At 39.3% G+C, this 19,394-nt stretch overlaps 1 protein-coding gene across 10 annotated transcripts in view; it reads left to right on the forward strand.

Moving 5' to 3' along the window:
• Positions 1-19,394, forward strand: part of FRYL (FRY like transcription coactivator) — a 155,298-nt gene that overhangs the window by 80,438 nt on the left and 55,466 nt on the right. For all 10 annotated transcript variants that reach the window (XM_032224209.1, XM_032224207.1, XM_032224202.1 and 7 more), the window contains 12 exons: positions 653-890; positions 1,733-1,918; positions 1,999-2,085; positions 5,809-6,077; positions 6,720-6,915; positions 10,108-10,232; positions 11,560-11,617; positions 13,475-13,566; positions 15,153-15,325; positions 16,334-16,494; positions 16,913-17,023; positions 18,562-18,716. In XM_032224209.1, coding sequence (XP_032080100.1) covers positions 653-890; positions 1,733-1,918; positions 1,999-2,085; positions 5,809-6,077; positions 6,720-6,915; positions 10,108-10,232; positions 11,560-11,617; positions 13,475-13,566; positions 15,153-15,325; positions 16,334-16,494; positions 16,913-17,023; positions 18,562-18,716 — 1,851 coding nt within the window. The remainder of the gene's footprint in view (positions 1-652; positions 891-1,732; positions 1,919-1,998; positions 2,086-5,808; positions 6,078-6,719; positions 6,916-10,107; positions 10,233-11,559; positions 11,618-13,474; positions 13,567-15,152; positions 15,326-16,333; positions 16,495-16,912; positions 17,024-18,561; positions 18,717-19,394) is intronic.

Consider the following 19,394-nt stretch of genomic DNA (forward strand, 5'->3'; position numbering starts at 1 on the left):
TTCTAAGATGAAAACAAAATATTCTCATTTGCTGCTTAAAATGTAAAAAGGCTAGCAGAGGGTATTCCATGATCAAGGCTTATCTACAAATATTGGCAACTCATTAAAGTTAATATAAATGTTGGGTTCAGGTAGATCTCAATTAATGAGCAGGTTCATACAGGGGAACTTAACTCTTCATTTATATGGGTCTGCTCTATGTAGAGTTTTATAGTTTCAAATTGCACCTTGGAATTTGAATTGGATTTAAACAAAACACAGCTTCATCTATTATCTGGCAGATATGTGGTTCAGATCTGGTAGACTTATGCTAGTGATACACAAAGTGTATTTAATTCTGAAATAATAAGGAAGAATAAAAACTAACTAAAAGTTAATAGTGAAAGGATAGGAGTTAATTCCAGGGAGTAGAAGAACTTGAGAAAAGAGTGATCTTACAATTTACTTCTGGTTTCAGAAATAATTTAATCACAATTAACCCATCTGCAGTTCTGTATCTGTACCAGGCATCATTGCTGAATATGCATAATGCAAGGATTGCCAAATTACCACCCGAACCCTGTAGATTGCCTTTCATCTTCTTCAGACTTAACTTGTTTTTATAATAGGCTAATTCTTCATGGGTTTCTAATAAATAAAAAATTGTCAACAGGCTGACCATTCACATGGACGAAGAACTGCGTGCATTGGCTTTCAATACTTTGCAAGCATTAATGCTGGATTTTCCAGATTGGCGGGAAGATGTTTTGTCAGGATTTGTTTATTTTATTGTCCGTGAAGTCACTGATTTGCACCCTACTCTCCTGGACAATGCAGTTAAGATGTTAGTGCAGCTGATCAGTCAGTGGAAACAAGCAGTCCAAATACAAAACAAGAACCAAGAAACTCAGGTACAATTATACCATATGAATTTGCCGTATCTTTTGCACTCTAAAACACTCCAGACCATAAGATGCACATAGCTTTTGGGGAGGAAAACAAGAAAAAAAAATCTGCCTGCCTCCCAGCATCCATCGCTTTTCATCTGGCTAGTGTCCTTACAGCAAACAGCATGTTATCGCAGCCTGGTTTAGCACGAGCAGCTGATTGGCAGTTGGAACGGCCTCCAGGAATACTGCCGATCAGCTGTTTCAGGCTGCGGGAATCGCTGCCACCCATTACCGCTTCAGCATGTCCCACTTTCAGCCTACACATGCCCTATTTTTGGCCCGTGGGGATTGCTGCCAGTGGTAGTGATAGGTGGAGGCGATCCCCGCCACCTGGAACAGGCCAAAAACGGGACACACAGAGGCAAAAAACAGGGCATATGGAGGCAAAAAATGGGGCACGGGAGAATGAAAATGGCCAAAGGGTGGGGGGCAGTGGGTGGGCAGGGATTCAGCAACATTTGCTCTATAAGATGCACAGATATTTCCATCCACTTTTTGAGGGGTGGGGGAGTGCGTCCCATAGTGCAAAAAATACGGTATGTCTTTTAATTGAGTAATGAATTCCCATGAATGTGGGCATTATGTTAGATATGTGAATACATGGATGATTGAGCTGTGCAATTATTGGTCTTATTCTTGTAAGTGCCTGACCCTTATTACGTTGGACAACAAGATGAACATGTTGTCCCATTTGTTTGCATGGCAGTAAAAGTGCCCATTATGTGGCCCGATGTATTTGGAAAGCATAAATGCAAATGAATAGATCCCATTGATTTTAGTAATTTCTGTTTCTCACCTTTTAGCGTGGCGTAGCCAATGGAACTGCTCCTACCCTTTCCCTGGAAAGGACCCCTTATTCTAATGTGTTCCATGTGGTTGAAGGCTTTGCATTGGTTATCCTTTGTAGCACAAGATCTGCCACTAGAAGACTAGCCGTCAGTTGTCTTAAGGAAATAAGAGCTCTCTTCACCGTTTTAGACATGACTAAGGTAAGCAAATTGTTATGTGTGTCTGTGTTTACCTTAATGCGGCCTTGACTTTGTCATGTATCAGATATTTGTGTTCTTAGGGTGATGATGAGTTGGCCATAGATGTAATGGACAGATTGAGTTCATCAATTCTGGAGAGTTTCATACATCTCACTGGGGCTGACCAGGTAAGATTCCCTCTTTAGAAATTGTGAAGATTAACAAATGCTTAATGATGGATTAATTTTCTGCTTTGCTTAATACATATAATGCACATTATAGTGTATAGTAGTCCTTGACTTATAACCGTTCATTTAGGGAAAAAAGAGGCTTATAACCTGGTTTCACACTTGCAACCATTGCCACATCCCCAGGATCATGTGATCAAAATTCAACCATCTGGCAACTGGCATGTATTTATGACAGTTGCACTCTCCTGGAGTCATGTGATCATCATTTGTGACCATCCCAGATGGCTTCTGATAAGCAAAGTCAACAGGGAAGCCAGATTTTCTTAATGAATCAGATAAAAACTGTGCTGATGGACTTAACTGTGACAACAAAGGTCATCTTTCTTAACAACTGTCTTGTTTAGCAACAGAAATGTTGGGCTCAATTGTGGTTGTAAGTTGAGAACTACCAGTACAGCAAGCCTTGTACAGGGAGTCCTCGACTTACGATCACAATTAAGCCATTAAGCCTAAAAGTTATGTTGTTAAGTAAGACATTTGTTAAGTGAGTTTTGCTCCACTCTACCACCTTTCTTGATTCAGTTGTTAAGTTAGTAACCCAGTTCTTAAATGAATCCCCATTGACTTTGCTTGTCAGAAGATCACAAAAGGGGATCACATGGACATGCTTCAAAGATCGTAATTGTGAAAAACGGTTATAGGTCCATTTTTTCAGTGCCATTGTAACTTTGAACGGTCACCAAATGAACTGTTGTAAGTCGAGGACTTCCTGTACCTACTGAAATAAATTTTGAACACTGCTTCTTAAATCTCAAAAAGCCTATAAGCCTAAACTCAATGTTTTAAGCCTAATTGCCATATTGACCCTTTCCCATGATTACACGAATGGAGAGATGGTGTTCATTGAGAATTGTAATCCCAAAGGTATTTTTTCAAAAGGCAACTGGACTTTGTTTTTCCTTGAAGAAGTCTTGCTTCTCACCCAAGAAGCTTCTTCAGTTCTTCTTCATTTCTGAACTGAAGAAGCTTCTCGGATGAGAAGTAAGACTTCTTCAAGGAAAAACAAAGTCCAGTTGCCTTTTGAAAAAGTACCTTTGGGATAATCATGACCTGAATGACTGAGAATCTCCATAGACATTGAGAATAGTAGATGCTGCTGGCAATGATTGAATGGGTGGGAGATGCAAATAGTTGCAGACGTGGCTTCAAAACTGGAAATGGCCGGCCCGGCCTCATTCCTTTTCTCTCCTGTATTTTTTTTTCCGTTTAGTTGCCTCTTTCTCTCACCTCATCAGTTTGGTTCATCACTTTCTCTTCATTTCCCTTCTAGTGCAACTATCCCTTCCCTTTCCCCATCTCAACATGCTGTTTTTTCCTTATATTTTACTGGTTTTCTTCTGGAAGGAGGGAAGAATCTCTTTGCTTCTGTGAGTAAGAGAGAATGATCACTATATGCACATAGGGAAATAATGTTATACATGGTGGTTTATTTTACAGGTAATAGTTTTAATGCATAGCTATTAAAGGGTAGCTTCAAGCACATACTTGAATACAAGTACAATGCTCACATATTTGCATGGGGGAGGGTACTGTAGAAGTTGGCAATTGGTAGGTTGAAAAGGTGGGCAAATTTTTATCCGTATTATATATTTCTTCCTTTCTGTATTGTTTGAAGGATGATGCTGATGAAGTATTAAATTTAGGATTATCTTTCTGGTTGATAAAATAATCAGTCTGAGTAAGGGGCAGCTTACTTTGGCAAATGTAATTGGACTATTTACTTTTCTTCAATGCTATCCCTAGTCCTCACTTAAAACTGAAAATTTGGGTGTCTTTTGTCTATATAATAGCTGTTGCTGCTCATTTTCAACGTAAATGCAGCCCATGAGCATGCACTTACTCACTGCTTACACAAGGGAGGATGCGTGTGCCGGGGCCATGATCGCTGCAGCGGCCGGGGGCCATGATCGCTGCAGCGGCCGGGGGCCATGATCGCTGCAGCGGCCGGGGGCCATGATCGCTGCAGCGGCCGGGGGCCATAGTTTCTTTCTGTATGCAAATTAGGGCTAACTGGCACAAGGGGTGTTACTGGACCGCTGGTGGCACTCTGACGTCACCAGCGGCCCACCGCCCCCCTGTGTCCAGCGCCGCCCTTCTCATTTCTTTTCAGCGCTTTAGCGCTGGCCGATTCCTGAAAAAAAACTAAGAGCGCCTGCGCAGCTACGTAGGGCTAGCGTAGACAGCGCTAGTAGCGTAGCCTTGCGTAGGCGCAGTTTGTGCTACGCTATCTACGCTAGCCATACTGAACAATCAATGTGTCGTCGCGAACAACGACCCCCCACCCCTGCGCGCGCTCAGCGGGCCACGGTAAAATTATCAAAGGCTGACTGGTCCGCGGCGATAAAAAGGTTGGGGACCACTGCTGTAATAGACTGAGAGATCATCCAAGCTCTGGAATGAGATGCCTCTAGTATGCTGTTATCATCTAAACCAGGGGTGCCGAGGCCGGATCCAACCTGTAGAGTGCTTAAATCTGGCCTGCGATGCTTCTGCCAGCAAAAACGTTTTTGCTGGCAAAGGGTTGCCGGGGACCGTGCCAGCCGAACACAAAGCTTGGGAGCCCATTTTCACTGGCAGAGCGCTTGGGCCTACAGGCACCCCCAACACAAGTGACGTTGAGCTGGCCACCCGCAACCCTGCCCCCAAAGTCAAACACAGCCCTGATGCGGCCCTCAATGAAATTGAGTTTGACGCCCCTGATCTAAACTGAAATACTTTGAAAATTGCAATTTAAGTTTCAATCACACTTTAAATTAAAGCTTGTGAATGACTCATGGGAATGAACAAGTTAAATCAAATCTAAACAGAGAATTACAGTAGAAAGCCAGGCTCTGCAATTGGGATTTAACTAATTTTGAAACATCAGGTTCACAATTTATGAATGTTCCCTGACATTTTTGTTGGCATAGACAGCAAGTAACGTTTTAATAAAATTTTGTTTAGCAAGGCATTACCTATCTTTCTGAACCAGTCTGATCTCAGAATAATTATATAGGTCTTCATTTTATTCATTAAGTTTATATGCAACCCATCTCACCATGATTTGGGAAGCCTACAAATGATGCAGTGATAAACATAAAGACAATTACAATTGAAAAGAGTTTACATAAGAGCGAAGACTAAAGGGACTGAGAGCACAGGGATGAAATAATCTTATCCATTCAACCATTCTAGCAAGGAATACACACACACACACATCCCTATATGCCATTTCAGCATGGGTCTATTTCTGAAGGACTAATTGTTTGTGTTCTCACCATCAGAGATGTAATGACACCAATATCTTAATTGTGTACAATTAAGTTTTCCAGCCTTTTCTTATTTTCTTTGAAAATCTCCGAGTTCCTATGTCACCTCTGCTAATGTTAATATGATTACTAATTACAATTAGTAATTTCTAACAAGAGGGAGCATTTGTGTTGGAGAGGGGAGCAGAATAATGTGTAATATTGCTCTGTAAACTGTGATCTGACTGAATTTACCTAAAAAGAATATTTTCATCTTTTTCCAAATATGGTACTTGGTTTTTGTTTTCCCACATAAGTCATTTTCATTTTGCAATGGGAATAGCCTTAGCTTATGTTATGCCCGTAGCTTCAGATACCATCTTTAAAGCATTTTCAGTGAGCTAAATGAATCTATTTTTGTTTCCATACACAGACTATGTTATTGTACTGTCCCAGTTCAATAGATTTACAAACATTAATTGACTGGAGCTCTTCTCCTATCAGCCACCAATTTGATGTCGTCAGTCCATCACATATATGGATATTTGCACATGTGTCTCAGGGTCAGGACCCCTGGATTATTAGCCTTTCCAGTTTGATGAAACAGGAAAACCTTCCAAAGCACTGTCCCACTGCCGTGAGCTATGCTTGGATGTTTGCTTATACCAGGCTCCAACTGTTGTCTCCCCAGGTTGACATAAAGTAAGTCACCCTTTAATACAATGAAGTCCTTTCATCTATAAGAAGAAAACAGGCTGAAAAAAATTGCTTATATTTTAATTTAGTGAAAAATGTAGGATTTTTCAGAAGAACGTAGAATCCTAAAGTAAACTTATTTTTGCAGTGCTATCAATTCATATTTTAATATTATTTTTAAATACATAGCTGAACTTAAATTGCTAACTTTATAGCTGACTGTAGTACAGATAATCCTCATCCAGCAACCAAAATTGGAACCAGCAACTGCAAAGCAGTCACTAAGTGAAACAGCAACTGTGTTTTAGATTTCCTTTGCTTTGCAAATCATAAACGCAACGATCGACTGTAAAAATAATTTCCATCACTACTATCAGAGCACTAAACAATTACCTGTGTTTTCACAGGAGTCAGAGAAATTGTAACAAGCCACCCTTGTTGTTCTCTTGCAATAGAAACAATATTTTAGGAATACAAAGATTCTTTTAAAATCTCCTCCTAGGCCAGAGTAATTATTATAGTAGTATATACATATAAACCTCGGTTGTGATATTTTGCTTAAACATTGATTCTCATTTAACTTTAAATATTCAATGCATTACAACATTTTCTCCTTCAAACCTTTCATTGTTTTTCCCCCCTTAACAGCAGCCCTGTGAATGCCAAGAAAGTAAATACTGCCATCAGCAGTGATTCCTACATTGGGCTCTGGAGAAACTACCTGATTCTTTGTTGTAGTGCCACAATGTCTACGCCATCTTCTGCATCCACAGGTTCCGTCAGATGCTCCCCTCCTGAGACGCTGGCGTCCACTCCAGATAGTGGCTATGGCATTGATTCAAAAGTATGTCCATCCAGTGCATTAAGCAATTTATATTTCTGTTCTTTTTATGCAGTTTAGATTTGTTTTCTCGTTATTGAAGTATTACAAGAGTGTACGGCTGTTGTGTTTCATTTTCTTGTTCAATTATTGGAAATAAAATTCAGAAACCCAATGTCATTCCTTTTTAAATTCAAAAGTTCTACCGTATTTTTGGAGTATAACCTTTTTCCCTCAAAAAAGAGGCTGAAAATCTGGGTGCGTCTTATACACTGAATACAACATTTTTTGCCCCCCGAAACCACGCCCCCTTCACTAAAATGGCCATGCATAGCTTTTAGAAGGCTTTCAGAGGGCTCTTGGGGATTGGGGAGATCAGAAATGAGCGAAAAACAGCCCGTTTTTTGCCCCCACCCGCCCCCAGCAGCACTCTATAAGCTTCCTAAAGGCTATCCATGCCCTTTCTTTGATAAAAAAACAAAGGCCCGTTTTCATGAAAAATAGGCAGTTTTTTTTCTCATTTTGGCTCCTCACCCCCCCAGGAGCATTCTACAAGCCGCCTAAGGGCTATTCATGCCCTTTTTTGAAAAAAAGGGGGGGCTCCATTTTTGTGAAAAATGGGCCGTTTTTGGGAGGTTTGCAGAGTGCAAACCCTTTTTTTAAAAAAATTTCCTCTTCAAAACCTTGATGCGTCTTATACTCAGAAAAATATGGTATTTGTCAGCGTAGGGAAAGCTTAGCATAGGGAGAGCTAGAATTTTTTTAAGCCCCCCTTGTTACTTTTCTTCGTAGAAATGATTTATTATATGTGTTTTCCCTGCAAAAGAATGCTTGTATTTTTTTCTTATTTGAAATTTCATTTTGTCATATTTATTTTACCTTATCAAATAAAAGAATCCCTAGGGCTTTGATTTTAAGCTCATTCCATTTGACTGTCACTTAAGCTGTCAGTTTTGTTAGTGAAGCTCCAAATTGTATTAGAAATGAATGAGTTACTGTTTGGATACACGAGCTCTCAGATAAGCTGGTCTTTGCAGAGGAAATAGTCAAAGCTGAATCCCATAATTTTATTTATTTTATTTATCAAATTTAGGTACTGTCCATCTCACTTACAGAGTGACTCTGGGCACTTTACAGCTAAAAGCATATAAAATCAAATAGAATATTCTTTATTGGCCAAGTGTGATTGGAGACACAAGGAATTTGTCTCTGGTGCACAAGCTCAGGTACAAACAACAAAGTGATAAGTCATAGATCATAAATCATAGTTCCAATCTTAAGGTATAAACAACACGCAACAAATCGAGGGAGGGAGGGAGAGATTCTTGTGTATAGTGTGCACCATGCCTCCTAGCACCTCCCTCACCAACCTGAGGCACCCTGTCACCAACCATCAGGATCGGAGCTCTGTTTATGGACCTTAAGGGAGAATGCCATCTTTCCTCCCACTGCAGAAGAAAATTCCTTACTTACAATGCAGAAGCCGAGCTGAAATGACTAGGTTTTGCGCTCCCATTTCTCCGTCCCACCAAAGGAGTTCAGCTCCTCTCGGCAGGCAGCTCTTTCAGCCAACCTTCAGAGACAAGAGGGAGTCCTCACAGCAGGCAGCAGCTGCTTGCAATGTTTCCTGCCAGTTGACATTTTGGAGAAGCTGACAGAGAAAAATTACAAATAGTGATCGCATGGCTTGGCAAATGGTTGTAAGTGCAAACAGATTGCCAAGCATCCAGATCATGGTCATGATTATGTAGGGGAGGGAGGATGCACAGCATTTTATAATGGCCAGAACTGCTTTATGATCTACTAGCTGGATATCCGGGCTTCGCGATGAAACTATATGATCAGGCTATGCAGGAGAAATTTGGTTCACAATCCATTGGCTCATTAGTGGTTGGTGATTGAAACACATAAGGGAATCTATCCCCCAACAACTTCAGTCTGGAAGCAGTTCCATAGGTGGAAGGCGTAGACATTTTGGTGAGGTACCGACTTTTAGTACTGTAAGGAGCCCCATACTGCTCCTGAGTGAAGGAGTCGAAGTCTGCCATCTTGAACTGAGGTAAGGAATGTGAGGCAATTGGTAGTCTGAACAGAGTTATTTTCAGGTGGGGAAGGGGAGTAGAATGTCTAACTCGTTAGCTTCAGAGCATGTTAATATAAGGCAACTGGTAGTTGGAACAGAGTTCTTTTCAGGTGAGGAAGGGGAGTAGAACTCCTTAGCATCAGAGCGTGTTAATTACTGTATAAGAAATACTAATGATCTGATTGTCATTTTGAAAAATCCTTTCTTAGCGAGCACCTAGAAGCCAAGAGGAACATACGTGCCAAATTTCAAGTTTGTAGACTTTACAGTTCTGGAGATTTCATATGAGCGAGTATTTGGCTTTTTTATATATAGATAAAGCATTCTTTTTGAGACCTTGGTAACTTCAAATGGTCCACGTCTACCTGTACAGAAATGAAGTTGTATTTGTTTCATAGATGAAACTGTGAAGTCAGCTACGAGTGAGCCACAAAAACCCAGATTTATTTTTAACATAACCCGAAGAACTGTACCTACTCATAAAATAACAAGGAAAAGAATATAGGGGGAAATAGTATTTTTTTAAATTTATACAGTACTAACAGGTGTGCCTGATGCTTCACAAAAAACAGTTAAACAGATATTCCCCAAGAATTTGCAGTCCATAATTTAGATGTGGAGAAATAAGTGACGGGTAGAATAAACAAAATAGATAAGTTATTGGGTTTCAGAATCCTCTTAAAAGCTGTTTAAGAAAAATAGTTGAAGCTGAAGACATTGGAAGAAGTGTTTATTGAAATGTTTTATGGCACCAAGATTCCATGTACTTATTCATAAAATATAGATTAACTAACAAACTCAGCATGTAATTTTTGGCTTATATCTATAAATATACAGTATAATAATGTTTAGCTTTTGGGGAAAAATCATTTCTTCATTGGGCTTAATTGATTCATATGGTACCAGGAAAAACATACAGCAAGTTTTAAAGCAAACATTGGAAATACCAGATATGTTTGTAACATTCAAATAACTTGTGAAACCTTGTATACCACAGAATCTTTATATGTGCAGGGATGCTTTATAATTCTTCCTCCCTGTCTTTAATTTCTTGAGCATTATTACCGTTTAACCTAACACCAATCTGATTATGATACTAAGTGAACTTGGATTGCCTTTTTTTTTGTTTCCAGATAATTGGTGTACCATCCCCTTCATCTTTGTTTAAGCACATTGTTCCAATGATGCGCTCTGAGAGCATGGAAATTACAGAATCCCTTGTGTTGGGTCTTGGCAGAACGAGCCCAGGGGCTTTTAGGTAAATGTTTTAAAAGTATCTATTTTTGCTGCTGGCTTGGAAGAAAATAAAGCACAACAATCCCATCCTTTTGTAAAACGAATCTTGTTGTTTTTCCTAATGCTAAATAGTATGCAAATAAATACAAATAGTAAAGTGAGTGGGAAAACCCTAGAGTTGATAGAACTTTCTGGTGGCCGAGTCATATTGCTTAGCAACACAACCTATCGCCTTTTGATCCCATCATATTTCTTGTTCAAGAATTATACATTGTGGGAGTTTCTTCTCACATTGATAAGAAATATTGGCAATTCTAAAAACAGCCAGCATATTTTTAGTATCCCGTTTTATAAAAGAGATACATTTTCAACCCCTTTCATCATAAAAATGAAAAAAAAAAACAGTTTTTCTTTCTTTCTGTAATTCCTGTACAGTAATCTTAATCTTCTTTCTAGTGAATATTACTAGTCGTAGCGCTTGGAGAAGAGGGAAATCAAACATTTGCCCTTTAGAGAATGGGCTCTGCTTGTTGCCCCAATTCTTGAGTAGGAAGCATCTAGGTTCCTTCATAAAGGAAGTCTATCCAATTTCTACCCCCTAATGGGTTGGTCCAGGCTTTGTGTGATATATTAAGGACTGCACATCAAACTGGATGGAGCAAGGATATATCATGAGGGGTATTTGAGGAATTGAGGCTTAAGGATCTGGAAAACTAAAGGCAAGCAATGTGCGTCACAAAATCCTACCACTTTACCAATGGATGACCTCACCCATTCTGATGACGGCTAACATAATGCTGGAATCTTAGTTTTTAAAATTATTATTTAAATATTCTTCTCCTATATACCCTGTTTCCCTGAAAATAAGACCTCCCCGGATACTAAGCCCAATCGGGTTTTTGAGCACATGTGCTAAAATAAGCTCTCCCCGAAAATATTGCAACACAGCAGCAGCCATGAGATGACCACGCTCGCCTCCTCCTGCACCTCAAAAATAATAAGACCTCCCTGAAAATAAGGCCAAGTGCTTATTTCGGGGGTCAAAAGAAAATGGCACCCTGTCTTATTTTTGGGGAAACATGGTATTTCTTACGAAAAACGTATACTTTGGGGGAAATTGAATATGTTCAGTTGTTTGTTGGCGGGGATTATAATGCCTGTTATATACTATTAGTAAATTACACAACTATACTTAAAATTATACTTTTCTATGGTTATCATAAGTGTGTGTGAGGGCGGGGGGGAGGGGAGACCATGAGGTTGATATGTAAATATTTATCGATGTAATATTTAGAAATACAACTGTTGAATTTAAAGTATTCCCAAACTGATCTGTAATTATTACACAGGGAATTAATAGAAGAGTTGCATCCTATAATTAAAGAAGCACTTGAAAGAAGGCCAGAGGTAATAAATATTTTACAAACTATGTTGAGTATCCAGTAACTTCTGCATTTCTAATTTAAACTTAAGTGTGTTGTTTCTCTGTGTCATATAATATATGTGAGTATATGCATAATTTTGTGTTTATTTTGTCACATTTATATAGTGTATATTGGACGTGGTGATCCTTTGAGAGCTGTATACAATGAAATTTCATTTTAATGTATGCCTATTAGTGTACACTCAAAGTGACATTAAAGTTACTCTAAGTTCTAAATCTTAAATAGAAGCCTTAAAATTTGTAGCAAATCAGATTTTACACAGTGGCCTTTGAAGTAGCAGCATATTTGAAAAGCCCCTAGTTGGGGAAAGAGGACACCTAGCAGGCATCAGGAGCTGGGTGACTTTCCCTGGGGATTGCAAATTCAGCAGGATTGTGCCTAATCAGTACAGGTAGTCCTCGACTTTCAACAGTTCATTTAATGACCATTCAATGTTACAACGGCACTGAAAAAGGTGACTTATGACCTTTGAAGCCTTTCCGTTGATCATGTGATCAAAATTCAGGTGCTTTCAAGCAAAGTCAATGGGGAAGCCAGACTCACTTAACAGCCAGATCACTAACTTTATCAACTGCAGTGATGATTTGCTTCACAACTGTGGCAAGGAAGGTCATAAAATGGAGCAAAACCCACTTAACAAATCATTTAACAACAGAAATTTTGCTCTCCATTGTTGTCATAAATCAAGAACTACCTGTACTTTGGTGGAAGACCTGCAGGGGAATACCCAGCCCAGGTTTGGAAGCTGAAAAAGCCTCCAGGAAGATGGCCTTAGCAAATCAATGGTAGTATTAATTCCAAGGAAATCGCATAAAGATGCCCACAAAGGCATACAGCAGGAGAGCAGCTTATGTCAGAGTCAGTAACAGCATACAGGACTGGCTTGCCCAAGTAAATGACAAAGGCCTCAGTTTAATTGACCTAGCTGTGATTTGGTAGATTTTACTTTATCACAGAATGCTGGTGGAGTTGCCCGTTGTTGATTTACCCATTTTTGTTTCCATCTTATGCCTTAACCATGGGCAGAATTATAGGATGGGAAGTTTGCACATTTTGTGATTCAAAAGTTTCCATTAGAGCTTTTTCTTTTTTACTTTTTATGAGCCACACGTAAACCCAATGTATCTTGACCTGTGAGAATTAATGTTGAAGTATAAATGGTTAAATTTTCACATGTTGTTCAATAAAAGAATTGCACAATACTTGTTTCTTTGGTAAGATTAAATGTATTGTCCTAAAAGAAATTGTCTCCGCATCCAGGTGATTTGCATAGGATTTCCTTTTACTGTTCATTGTGTTTTAAATAAGGCCTTTATCTTGGTAAAGTTTGCATAGATTAAAGTAATAATAGTCTAGCATGACATATAAATATATATGTCTACATGTCTAAAATTGTTTTGCTGATAAAGGAGAATATTTGTACTTAAGGGATGAAGGGCGGTCCTTGATGCTTGCCAAGTGTAATTGTTTTCTTGCAGGCATTTCATTACCCAAACTTGGTAACATCATTGGTACCAATGACATTACCTAGTTTGGGTAATGAAAGATCTGCAAGAAAACAGCCAATCTCAAAGAGCACCAAAGACCCCTAATATTGTTCTGGCAGGAAATAACACGTTTTATGATTTAGCTTTTAAAATTCCCATTTTTGGCAAAAATGCCAAATTTATGCAATAATTATCAGTGTTCCAAAACAAAGCATCATATTGTTTATCTGTGCAAACAGATGGAAGTTAAATGTCCAAACTTGCATGTTACTGTGCTGATATCAAATATCAATGTAGCTTTATCATGCTGCTTCCTTTAACTTCTAAAACAGAATATGAAACGACGTAGGCGGCGAGATATATTACGTGTGCAACTTGTACGAATATTTGAACTGTTGGCAGATGCTGGTGTCATTAGTCACAGGTAAGCAATCAATTTTCATTTAGCCACACACCAGCAAAAACGTAGGTAAGTATATTATGTAAGAATAGTCTGCAGAAAACTACCTTAAATACTGTGCTGATGTGCTGAAGAGGATCATAGGACATTATTATTTATTTGATTTATATCTCACCTTTCTTTCAGGTACTTAAGGCAGTGTGTACAATACTCCTCCTCCCTATTTTCTCCCTACAAATCTCCCCAATGATGTAGGTTGGACTAAGTCACACTGATTGGCCCAGTGTTACCCAACAAGCTAACAGTGATTTCCCTGATGTTAGTCCATTTAACCACAATGGCTTTCGATTCACTTGCACATTCTCTATAGTAGAATTATATCAGCGTTCTAGATCAAAAATTATGGAGTAATTCCTCTGATTCAGTGTATCGCCACTGTGGCCACTTGAAGAAGCGTGAATAATTCTGTGAATTGAATTCCACTCAACCTAAAAGTGCTCAGGGTTGAGAAAAACGGATTAATTCATCTAGCATTGTATCATTTCAGAAAAATTACACTGACACATGGCCTGAGAGTTTATACTAACATGTGTATCCTCAAAATTCCTCCCTACCTATTGCTGCTGTTTGTTCCTACAGCAATTGCCCACCTCCCATAGGCATTTATGTTTCAGGAATTGCTTGTGATTAGAGCTGAGATATTCATCAGCTCTTACTGGTGATGTGGTCCATTGCCCTCTTTCAGTACCCCAAAATGCAATGCCCAAAATCTTTATTGGGCTTTATTTTATAAGAAGTGAAGATGAGGCTTCCCACTATAAATAAATCCCAAGAAGCAACCATTATATATAAATCCCAATAATAATCCCAATAATAATTAATTGGTTAATAATTATTTTGTGTCTTGTTTTGGTTCAGTCTAACAAAGGCAGAATGCAACTCTGCATTTTGGACATTTCTTTCCCCACAGGCGAAAATAATTATAAAATAATAATCTTCACCAAAACAAGATATTCATATTTTGAACCATATACTAAAGCATGTACCATAGCTTGCCATAGTACTAAGGACTGGATACAATACCCAGTTTTAACTATAGGATAAGAATGTTCAAAGTGTTCAAATTCAGACAAACAGTTTTTAGAAGTGGCTTAGACTTGAAACGGGCCTGCTTGTTCTTCTAAAAACATCTGTCTTAGCCAGAAATACTTCTGATATATAGCTGGAACGATAGCAAATACTTCTACAAATATCAGAACAGCTGTTTTCAGTTTAAAATAAGCCATTGAATCTTGAATGATGAGGACCCGGATTGTTGTTGGGGGCGATATGCTGACTCTGTAAACCGCTTAGAGAAAGCTGAAAGCCCTATGAAGCGGTATATAAGTCTAACTGCTATTGCTATTGCTATTGAATGAAACCGGGGGGGAAAATTGCACAGTATTATTATAAAATCACTGCTACTATACTGTATTCAGGATACAGTATTCATATATTCATATGATATTCATATATTTGACAATACATTTCTCAAATCTGCCTATAGTTTGCGATAATTTGGTGGGTTTTTTTGCAAGTCTATATTCAAATGCTTGTGTTTTTCTTTATAGTGCAAGTGGCGGCCTTGATAATGAAACACATTCCTTAAACAATACTTTATTGGAGTATGTGGACCTTACCAGACAACTGCTGGAAGCAGAAAATGAAAAGGATTCTGACACCCTGAAAGATATCCGTTGCCATTTTAGTGCCTTAGTGGCAAATATTATTCAGAACGTTCCAGGTATTCCCAATATTTATCTCCTTCCCCTCTCCTCCCTTCATTTTTTGGTTTATATTTCAAGCTCAAAACATCTCATGTGGAAATGTGTTACTTCTTGTAACTTGAAAACTGCTGAATTACGGGTCATAATTAAATCCTCTTAATTCCAGTCATCTCGCTCTTCCATAGGAAGTAGGCAATAGCAAACCAATTCTGAAAAATGTCTTTCCAAGAAAACTGCAGGGACTTGTCCACACACACACATGAATATCCACGCATCAATGGTGGGTTGCAGGCGGTACTCCCCGGTACGGGCGTACCGGAGCACCGGATACCATTCCAGTCTTTTAAGACTTCGGCGCTTACGCGCACGGCTCATAGAGCGCCTACGTGACGCTCTGCTGAGCAGCTGGAGGATTGCGGAGGCGCTAAGGTACACTGCGTGGGTCCATGTGGACGCCGCCGGGCCCGTTCCAACAGTACCGGTTGGAACAGGATCCAGAACCCACCACTGCCACACATGCAAACATACAAATCCAGTTTAACTTTTTAATAGATTGAGCAGCTAATAATAAGTTGTCTTTTCATGTCTTCTGTAATTTATATCGACAAATCAGTGTATCAGTGAGATATTCCACAAACAGGATCTCCAGTCTGAAGTAAGACAGATCCCATACTTGGTGGACGGGTCCCTCTCGCCACCAGTTGTTTTGTTTTAGGGGATGGAGTCCTCTTTCCAGTTGGGCAATAGGCTAGTAGATTTTTGCATACTTGACTTGGGTGCTCAGTTCTGAGGTCTTGCATCAGAGATGCCCTTTCACCTGTGAGGATCCGATAGTTTGATCTGATTACAGATCAAGGTAATATTACAAGGGGAGAGACTTTTATTTCACTCTCATGGACTTTGCTGAAGAAAATCTCAATATTTGGCTAGTTCATTTTTTAAAAAATAAACAATTGTATCTGATGTTTTAATTTAATTTCACTTGTTACAAAACGTTTCCTCTGTTATTTTCCACTGTTGTGCAGTGCATCAGAGAAGGAGCGTCTTTCCACAGCAAAGCCTCCGTCACAGTCTGTTTATGTTGTTTAGTCACTGGGCTGGACCTTTCAGCATCATGTTCACTCCCTTGGACAGATACAGTGATAGAAATATGCAGATAAATAGGCATCAGTACTGTGCATTAAAGGTAATAAGCTCTCACATGCTTAGCCTTTATTGTAGAATGTTGTTATGTCATTACGTATGATTTCACAATTGTCTGGAATGAGCATAACTCTTCAATAGTGGTAGCCAAATCATTGGGCAGTAATTGCACAAAATAAAATCCTTTACTGCCCCAAATAATTATGATCCTTGATAAATAATATAAATGCATGCAACAAAAGAATGTTCAGTTTCTTAGTTCTTGGGGAATGAAATAATAAATACTTACAAATATATTTTTGTATAAATATGATATACTGTAAATATAATTATATAATTTTTATGATATAAATATGATATATAGTATATATTGATATATAGTAGAGAGGAGGGGGAAACATATTTGTTTAATTTAAATAGGAACACGGTCCAGTTTGTCTGATATTTTCATTCATTTTTAGGCGATGTCTGCAGTGCTGTGTTGTGGTCCAGTTGCAGATAATGTAGGACTTTCACCAGATGGCTATTTATACAAATGGCTAGATAATATTTTGGATTCTCAGGATAAAAAGGTATTGTGTGCAATATTGATAACTTAAAATCTCTGTTTGAAGTCAGATAATAAGGGGTTAAAAGTAGAGGAACTGAGAAAAAGGTAAATCTCTATACACTAAAAATAATTAGAATCAGGACATCTAATCCTAACAGAATGAGAGAGCTGTTCTTTTTGGTTTGGATTTTTTAAAATGCAATTACTGAGTTTAGGAAGGACATAAATTATTTAGCCTATCTCAAGGGTAGATCAGCTTTTTTGATCTACAAGCTGCACTTCTGTGCCAGGAGATAGGAAGTAAACATTGGTGACCTGATGTGTTTAGAGAGGACAAGACCCCCATTTTGAAATTTATTTATTAATTAAATTTGTTTGCCAACCATCTTGCCACAAAGCAACTCTGGGTGGCTTACAAGATTAAAAGCAATAACTATACAAATAATATAATACAAATAATATTGCTGTAATATATTCCTTTTAACAACCCTCTTTTCTCAATTTTGAAGATTGTGGGGATTTTAGATTATAATCCATTTTGTTTCTTAATTTCCAGAACAGGAATAAATTAGCCAACTTTGGAATATTTAGGTCTCTTAAAATGTTCAATCTCCTCTCCCATTAAAAAAGTTCAAAAGTTCTGGCTTTTTGGGAAACTCTAGAGTTGTGATGGTGAACCTGTGGCACACCTGCCACAGGTGGCATGTGGAGCCATTTTGCTGGCATGCCAGCCCTCAGCTTTTCGCCCTCAGGAAAGCCTCCAGAGGCTGGGGGGGAGGTGAAAAACTGCCCCAATGGATCAACCGGAAGTTTGGGAACGATCCGTTGCCAGGGAGGGCTTCTGGGGATCGGGGGAGGCCATTTTTGCCCTCCCCAGGCTTCCATAAAGCCTGGGGAGGGGTCACACGCATAGGCACGAGGGTGTCGCACACGCATGCGAAGGTGGGCAGGGAGGATTGAGTTGGTGTGGACACGTGTGCGCAATTTTGGCATGCCGTAAGAAAAAGGTTTGCCATCACTGCTCTAGAGTCTGCAAAATGGGACACAGTGGCTAAGAAGCTGAGCTTGACGATCAGAAAGGTCAGCAGTTCAAATCCCTAGCGGTGTGTAACGGAGTGAGCTCCTGTTACTTGTCCCAGCTTCTGCCAAACTACTAGTTCGAAAGCATGTAAAAATGCAAGTAGAAAAATAGGAACCACCTTTGGTGGGAAGGTAACAGCGTTCCGTGCGCCTTCAGCATTTAGTCATGCCGGCCACATGGCCATGGAGACGTCTTTGGACAGCGCTGGCTCTTTGGCTTTGAAACAGAGATGAGCACCGCCCACTTGAGTCGGGAACGACTAGCACATATGTGCAAGGGGAACCTTTACCTTCAGCATTTTTAGAGGCTGCAAATTCATATGGGCCCATAGGCTTCTTCCCTTATTTAATAATAGCTTAATTCAGGGAATTTTATAGATTAAGTCTTTACTCTTTATGCATATTCACATATTTGTTACTAGAAACAATGTATCTCATAGCAACAGGGCAGAACTTGAATTTTATATTGTGTTTGTTTAGGTGCATCAGCTTGGTTGTGAAGCAGTTATGTTGCTGTTGGAGCTCAACCCTGACCAGAGTAACCTCATGTATTGGGCTGTAGACCGTTGTTATACAGGCTCGAAGCGTGTAGCAGCCGGATGTTTTAAAGCCATAGCCAGCGTATTCCAAAACAGGTATTAAAGAAAGAATTTAGAATACGGGTGTAGGTAGTCTGGGACGAACAACTGGTCATTTTACTACCGTTCTGACTTATGACTGCCTTGGAAAAGGTGCTTTGTAACTTTTGGTTGTTATAAAATGTCATAGCACGCATTCTCCCCCCTCCAATGATCACATGAGTGAAGTTTCAGGCCCTTGGCAACCTGGCTTGCATGTACGACCAGTTGAAACATCTCACGGGTGCAATATTCAGAGGAATGCGTTCGCTTAACGACAGTGCCATTTGCTTAGCAGCCATGTGGTTCGCTTAACAATTTGAGGGGCTTACTTAACAATCGCCACAAAAAAATGTGAGAAAAATGGGTCTGGTCATGTGAGCATCTTGATTTAAGACTGCAACAACAATCAATCAGATTTCCAGCCCCAATTGTGGTCATAAGTCAAGGACTAGCTATAATGGAACCAATTGAAGTTGCTATTGTATGTGCCATGGTGGGGAAGCAACGGCTCCCTAAATTTTACAGATAATCCATCTTAAAAAGCACAGCTAATGGTGAGGACAGTAGCAGTTCAATATGTGGGTAACTTCAGGTTCTCTCCACGAATCTATATGGATAATTGGGTTACTATCAGAATAAACGTGACATAAACCACCACTATCTGATTTGCTGTGAGGATTATCTCACTCAGCT

The sequence above is a fragment of the Thamnophis elegans genome, chromosome 9, assembly GCF_009769535.1.
Source record: "Thamnophis elegans isolate rThaEle1 chromosome 9, rThaEle1.pri, whole genome shotgun sequence".
Taxonomy (NCBI): Eukaryota; Metazoa; Chordata; class Lepidosauria; order Squamata; family Colubridae; genus Thamnophis; species Thamnophis elegans.